Source organism: Gadus macrocephalus, chromosome 13, assembly GCF_031168955.1.
Source record: "Gadus macrocephalus chromosome 13, ASM3116895v1".
In the NCBI taxonomy this organism is placed as follows: domain Eukaryota; kingdom Metazoa; phylum Chordata; class Actinopteri; order Gadiformes; family Gadidae; genus Gadus; species Gadus macrocephalus.
The window spans coordinates 13955107-13962478 of record NC_082394.1 but is presented as its reverse complement, the minus strand read 5'-3'; the positions used below and the strand labels follow the sequence as shown (position 1 = coordinate 13962478).

Below are 7372 nucleotides of genomic sequence, written 5' to 3'. Positions count from 1 at the left end.
CACACTCTCTGGCCAATCAGTCGCCGGCCGTCTGCCGACGTCACCTTTTAGCATCGGCTCAGCTCGCATGGAACCTAGAGCGAGTAGGTACTAGAAAAAGCAGCCACTTCAGGTACCAGATACCATGGTACCGCGGTGGAAACGCAAAAAATGCGAGCTGAGTCGAGTCGTGTCGAGTCGTGTCGAGCTGGTACCATGCAGTGGAAAAGCGGTAGAGGTGTGCGTACGCAGGGTACTTTTTGGCGCAAGCAAAACTTGGCTTTTGGTCGTACGTACACTTTTAGCAACGATCCCACGCACAGTTTTATAAATGAGACCCCTGGGTCATTTTCTTTTCGAACTTTTTCGGAAGAGGACGAGTCTTTTTCGGTCGGGGGATATTAGCACTTTTTTTGTGTGTGCACGAAATACTACTATATATTTAAATTTATTAACATGAATGATCAAATATAGATACACACGTTAATGTCTACGAGTGATTTGGTGAATTATTTCTCTTGTAAAAAAAATAACAGGGAAGGAAAGGCAACTAGAGAAAGAAATAACGAAATCAATCAGACATCAATTTTTTTTGGTATCTTTGGTATCTCATGTAGCCCATAAACGAGGTAGGCCTACATGTCAACTCCCAGTGCGTTGCCACACCGGATGTGAATCATAACACGGATCTACCAGGGCGAGTGGTTTAGTTTGCCTTGAAACAAAACAAGGAAGGAGAAGGAGAGATTACTTCCCTGCAACAAATAGTTATAGCCATGGCGGCAGGCCTTTCTGGTGTTATCAAGTGTGTTATATTTGCCATCCTGATCCCGATCGTGTCTGGTCAGTTGGGTATTTAATACAGATCATTTTATATTTATATTTGTCTACTCCATGTCCTCACTGTCGTTTTCTAGCTTTCGTTTAAACGAACCTACCACATGTCTGTCGTGTTTAGGAAGCTAACCGTTACTAGTATATTTCAACCGGTAAAGTAAATTAACGGACGACATTTATTTTTTTATTGACGCAAGTACCATTTCGCATGTTGCTTTAGATCAGAATATAGCAGGCAAGATTCATCACGTTGATCATTGATATTAGTTACAATCCATCTACAGGAGGTAGAGCAACGTTAGGCTTATTCATTATACTGTTCTGGTTTAAGGGAAGTTTTTTTTTCTGGGAATCTATGTGGAGAGTGGAGACCGTTTGCAATGTTTCAATTACCCCATTAATTCATGCATTTTTATAAGCGAGTCCGTGTAACCATGTTTCCGGCTTCCTCTCACGGTTTCATTTCTCTTTCCAGCCGGAGACAATGATTGCAAATCCTACTATGACTACCTTCGTGCCTACCACCCAGCAGAGACATGCTCGGTGTTTTGTTGTGGATCCTGTTTCAAAAGATATTGTTGTCGAGACTCCTTCATGCGATTCACAGAAGATGTGCAGGAGGCCTGCACTGATCATGGGTATTTCATTCTATTAACTTCTCATTACTTATATATTAAGTAATCATTGACACACAACATTTTTATCAGCTGAAAAAGGGTTTTTAGTTAGGCTATGCAACATACAACAGCCCATCTGAACTGCAATTACATGATTGCGTTGACCTCTTTTTGATAGATTTTAGCATCGATTTTTCTATTGCCACTACTTTTGAGTTATTAATTTTCCTCCAGATGTGAAATATTTTTAGCATTCAGGTTTAAAGCATTAGAAAGTTATCAATTTCTGTGAGGCTTTAACTACTTCGGTAGAAGTAAACAGGGAGGTAGGCTATTTTTCTTAATGCTACTTAAAAGCAATATTTTTCACACCATTTAAGCTACAAAAATATGTCATTTTAAAGTGAGACTCCAGAGATTCTAGCAGTATCAGCCTCATCCATCTGTGACCCAAGGAAGCTCGCCAAACTAGTTGTGAACGAACAAGTTGTGTCAAAGTTACCACTATGAATGTATTACCTTTATCATTCTAATACTACATCATCAATACATGCATCATGCATTGTACCGATACTGTTTCACGATACTACTCCTACTTAGGATACCAACAATACTATTAAGTATATTAAAAGCATCAATATTTATTCAATAATATTATACTTCTAGTTCTACTTACACTGTCTATTCAAACTAATGCTTCATCATACTACTTGACCTCTATAGTATAGTTTTTCTATTGCCACTACTTTTGAGTTATTCATTTCATGAGACCAAATACTAAAATGTGTTTATGGCAGTTCTTCCAGTAGTCCCATAACCTTCGGCTTCGCGGTTGCGGCTGTAGTCATCGGCATTCTGATCATCATATCCTGCTGTGTCTGTCCCTGCTGCTGCCTCTACAAGATCTGCCGCAAGCCACGGCGTAAGTACATTGCTTGATGTGTGGGAACTTTGGTTATGATTGGTGGCTACCTAAGCATTTACCAGATTCTAGCTTATCTGAAATCTGGCCTAAAAAACTAAATGGGTCCCCCTTTTGTATGTTAATTGGGCAACAAACTTCTTGAGCAACAAAGATGCTGAATCAAACGGAAGTTTCACATTTTCCGCAACCAAACTTCCTGAAAACTAGTAACTTCCAGGAAGCAAGCATTTATGCAAACATTTATTTGGTAAACGTTTATGCAAAAGTAACGACTTGGCCTAAAAATACTGCTCCTCTTGCTAGAAAGCAGGAGTAATAGAGTACTGAAGTGTCTCGTCACGTTTCCATAGCAACCGATTTTCGGTTCTACACAAACCGAATTAACAAGGGGAAATCCTATAGAAAAGGAACGATTTTTTTTGCAAATTGATTTGTGAGTTTGCTCTACCAATGATGTAATTAGTATTGAGTATAGATTGTCATGTATATATAAAAAAAGAACTGAAAATTCGGTTGCCAGGACAGTGTGACGTTGGAGTGGAGTAGGCTAAAGCGTTGCCTTGGAATGCACACAGGAATTTTGAGGGGACAGTCTGCGTCACTTATTTTCCTCCCCAGAATAGAGTGGTCTATTCTGGGGAGGAAAAGATACTGGTAGTCATTGTAGATTGACTCTGTCCTTCAAAAAATGACAAATCTACCTCCGTACTGTATTAGCCTAAATCAGAACCTTCTCAAACTTTCTATATGTCTGTGAATATGTAGCAATACCTTCTTCTGAAAAATGTACTTATTTTTGGATATGCTTTGGATAAAAGCGACTGCTAAATACCCTTAATGTAAATGTAAATAAACTGTTAATAAAGTGTTAGTATTGATGGCATAGGGTGAGTGTAAGGACTAAATAGAACATAATGTAGCTGTCAAATGTTTACCCTTTGGGTTTCTAAAATGGTTTGGGCAGAGAAGGGCTTTTTAGTTTCTTACTCCCTCTCTTACTCCCTCTCTATCCTTTCTCCTCCTTGACAGCGGTTATAGCCACCACCACACACACCACAGTGGTCACACACACACCTCAACATTACCCCCAGCAGCCAACAGCATCCCCTGGGATTCAGGGGCCATCCTACCAGGGGGGCCAGGTCCCAGGCTACCAGTCCATCCCTGTCCAGCCTGGTTACGGTGCACAGCCCATGCCTCAGCAATACGGTGCTCAGCCCATGCCCCAAGCCTACGGTGGTCAGCCCATGCCCCAAGCCTACGGTGGTCAGCCCATGCCCCAAGCCTACGGTGGTCAGCCCATGCCCCCAGCACCCTACCCAGCATATACACCTGGACCCCCTCCAGCCTACCAGGAAGCCAGTGAGTCTTGGTCGGCTTTACTTTTCAAATTAAAATATGATATACTTTTTAACATTCAGCTTTAAAACATTATAGTTATCAATTTCTGTTAGACTTTAACGACTACGGTAGAAGCACACAGGGAGGTAGATTTTTTTATGCTAATGCTACTTAAAAGCTATATTTTTCACACTAAGCTAGCCTCAAAATGTCATATTAAAGCGAGACTCGAGATTCCAGCAGTGTCAGCCTCATCATTCTGTGACCCAAGGAAACTCGCTAAACTAGATGTGAACAAATGTCAAAGTTACCACTAATAATGTATTAACCTTTTTAATGTATTAACCTTTTTGTCATTCTAATGCTACACCATCAATACATGCATCATGCATCAAAACACATCATACCAATTTGTACCGACACCGTTTCACAATACTACTACTACTTAGGATACCAACAATACTACTTATTAAGTATTAATATTTATACCAATAATATTATATCATACTAGTATTTTTACTACTTACGACTAATTGGCCTATCATGCTAATAATACTACTCACACTATGTCTAATAATACTAATACTTCATCATACTACTAGTCCCAGTCTCAAACTATCACATGAGTTTAGCCATTGGATTAACTCTTATTTATATGTTAATATTGTTACTCTTACTAAATTAAAACCTCAAACCTTTAACTCTGTTCCAAATCCATTCAACCCTTAAAATGTTAGAAATCATTTAAAGTCAGCAATCTAGTTTAGCATGAGCCTTTCAACAGCCAGCATTCACACAGCAATATCTTCAGAAATTGCCTTTTCTGATTTGCATATACTACATTGTAAAGATACAAAGCCGGTTGAAATCCGAAATAGTCCTGAAGTTGCATTCAAAGAGAACATGTTGCTTGTTTTCCCCAGTGGGCCCGAGTTACGGCCCGTCTCCGATGGCCTACAGCCAGGCTGCCTTCACACCAGGACAGCCCTCCTACCCTCTCCAACCTCCCGGCCAGCCCCACGCCCAGGCCATTGCGCCGCCCCCACCAGCGGACCATGGCCAGCCCGCCTACAACCCGGCTTATGCTCAGCCTCCGCCCAAGACTGGATATTAAGCGAGCACCTGAGCCATATTGCGTTGCCTTGTCATGCTTTTCTTCTACGTAGTTTATTTGTTTGATGTTTTTTTATTGTTCTTGAGTTGTTGCTGTGTTTTATGATGGTTGAGATGCTGGGCTTTAATGGCACTTTATATTTCTGTGTGCATCGTTAGCGTTAAGGTGTTTTAGGTTAGGTCAAATAAAAATTTACTTGTTTGTGGAGGATATATTGTTCCATATTTAACCACTTCTTCAGTATGTATGCGTGTTTATCCAGCATCAGAGACCTAAGATACATGTTAACAAGGGGTGGGTTACGGTTGGAGGGTTACTGATTAGCCAGAGAACATATGGATGGAACCCAGTACCTCGGCTTGATTCAAATAACCTAACCATTGGACCATCATGCCTTCATTTTTTGTTCAAAACAGGATTACAGCCTTTTTTTTTTTTTTCATGGACTGATAGCGGTCTCTAGGTTGTCAACATCAGAACTTGCATCATGTTACACCAATCCTAAGTCAGGGTACCTCTGTGTGTTTTCGAATGTCAGTGTGCTCAGGAAACGCATCCTTTAATCCTTATGAACAGGCCTTACCGTAGGATCTGACATTTATCAGGTGTAATGTCAGTCATCCCTCCCCCTCAGTGATTGATAATCCTCTCTCCTGCACCATAAGTAATGACTTTGGCTAGTGATACTGAAATATCCCCATTGTCAATTAAAGACGGCAGCGCTCGCTTTACGATGTGCTAGCTGGAGGCAGACATGGATGTTCTGGGATTCAATAATATTGGCAAAATGGTTGTTCAACTACTTTCCTTTTACAGCCGTGTTTCAACTTGTAACATGTAAAGGGAACTGCTGAGATTAAACACGCCTAAAGCCTCATTGTGTTGTACAATACCAGTTTTTTTTTTCTTCTAAATGTAAAAAAGAAAATGTATTGAATTTGCATGTTCACAGTTGACACGTGAAGTGCACTTTCAGTTGTGTTCTGTGTTGTGAGCGAATCATGTTGCCAACCGCTCAGGTTGTTATAGTTTCGTTTTGTGCCGCCATTTTGAGTACATCCAAAGCTATCAGTGGCCACCAATCGTGTACTGAAAGATTTACCTGTTAGGAAGGAACTGTTTTTGTTTTTTTATGTTACAAAACTAGCTTCAATGCCAAATATAATATGCATTTGTGCTTTCTTTTATTTAGGATTTTATTAAGGCTAATGTATGTAGACAAGACCAACATGTCAAGACAAACGTGCCTTTTTAACTGATCTATCTATATACCAATTCATCCTTTCTTACTCATTCTCATTCTCAGTTCATATATTCATTTTCAATTTGTTTCAATACCTTTACCAATGTAGAGCCTGATTCGCTCTGTTTTGTGAGTCGTATCAGTCCTTCCCAGCATGGCCTCCTATTCTGTTTTCGGTAGCATAGTATACAAATTGTAGCTTAAAATTAAGTTTTGCACCTTAAATTCATGCATGTCCTTGCATTTGATAAATGTTATGCAGTGTTTCCCCTAAATACATTCAGCAGAGGCGCACCGCCGCTGCTAAAAAAATATAATCTGCCAAATTCAAGGCACAATGATCTGGTTGCAGCAGATAACTTGACTCTGTTGGTTATGTCATTTGGAAGCTCAATCTGTACAATTTTCTCAAAGAAATTTCACCAGAAGTAACCATTAAAAGGGCTATTTTTCTTTTTCTTTTTTTTTTAAGGTTACCAATTCACAGCACCTGACAAAAAAGTCTAGGGGAAACACTGTTGTTTTGTGTATTTTTCTTGATCCTTTGTATCTTAGAACCCACATGCAGTATTCTATGCCTTGGCCAACAACGCCTTACTCTGCAAGTTCTCTCCAAGTAGTGGATTGAGTCAATAGTTAAATATGCATCCTGCCTACCTTCTGTTCCCTGATGTAACACTTATTATCAAACCAGGCCTTTCCTCAGGTGACCTATTCTGATGCCCAATATCTCAACCACCTTATTTCCTCTGCAACTTGCACTTTTTTCCCATTGGGTGGGTGGTGCCATTACTCAGATTACTTTACCGTTGCCCAAAAATTCCTTCTGGGATTAATTAATCCAATTTTTTTATTACAAGTATCCTTTTTACGAGTAGAAACAATGTTTCTTCGATTTTTGGTATTTGTGAAGCTTTCTCAAAGATCTTAGCATGTTTCGCAAATTTGTGAAATACTTGACGCATTTTTTGTTGACTTTTTCTTATGCTGTTGTGGGGCTTTATTGGAGTGTGCTTGATACACATGTCTTGGTTCACATTTATTCCTGTTAATAAGCCAGCGTGTGGCTTGTAAAAAACACATTTGTGTATGGATTGTAGCCATCAACAACCACAACCTTGTCTTTAAACTTAAATCACTATAATACATTAGAGTTTAACTGTTTTAATGTCTACAAAAGTTTTATGAAAAAAATATAAAATAACACCACTTCATCTGCAAAGATGATAATAAAAAAATACTTTTTCAGACCCCATTTGTGTGTGATTGCGTGTGTTAGTCAGAAACAAATAAGGCTGGCTATGTTCTTCATAATA

General features: G+C 39.5%; 1 protein-coding gene across 1 annotated transcript; it reads left to right on the top strand.

Annotated features, from left to right (window-relative positions):
- Positions 1–666: 666 nt before the first annotated feature.
- Positions 667–5690, top strand: LOC132471006 (protein shisa-5-like). The gene is made up of 5 exons (XM_060069968.1): positions 667–822; positions 1292–1495; positions 2203–2355; positions 3388–3720; positions 4623–5690. Exons 1-5 carry the CDS (start codon positions 756–758, stop codon positions 4811–4813), a joined length of 948 nt encoding a protein of 315 aa, XP_059925951.1. The 5' UTR covers positions 667–755; the 3' UTR covers positions 4814–5690.
- The last annotated feature ends 1682 nt before the right edge of the window (positions 5691–7372 follow it).

Excerpts from the sequence above, each read along its gene's own strand:
- LOC132471006 (XM_060069968.1), top strand. The coding sequence starts at position 756 with ATGGCGGCAGGCCTTTCTGGTGTTATCAAGTGTGTTATATTTGCCATC. Across the intron at positions 1,496-2,202 it reads TCATTACTTATATATTAAGT|ACCAAATACTAAAATGTGTT; the intron begins AATCATTGACAC and ends TCATTTCATGAG. Across the intron at positions 3,721-4,622 it reads TCCAGCCTACCAGGAAGCCA|TGGGCCCGAGTTACGGCCCG; the intron begins GTGAGTCTTGGT and ends TGTTTTCCCCAG.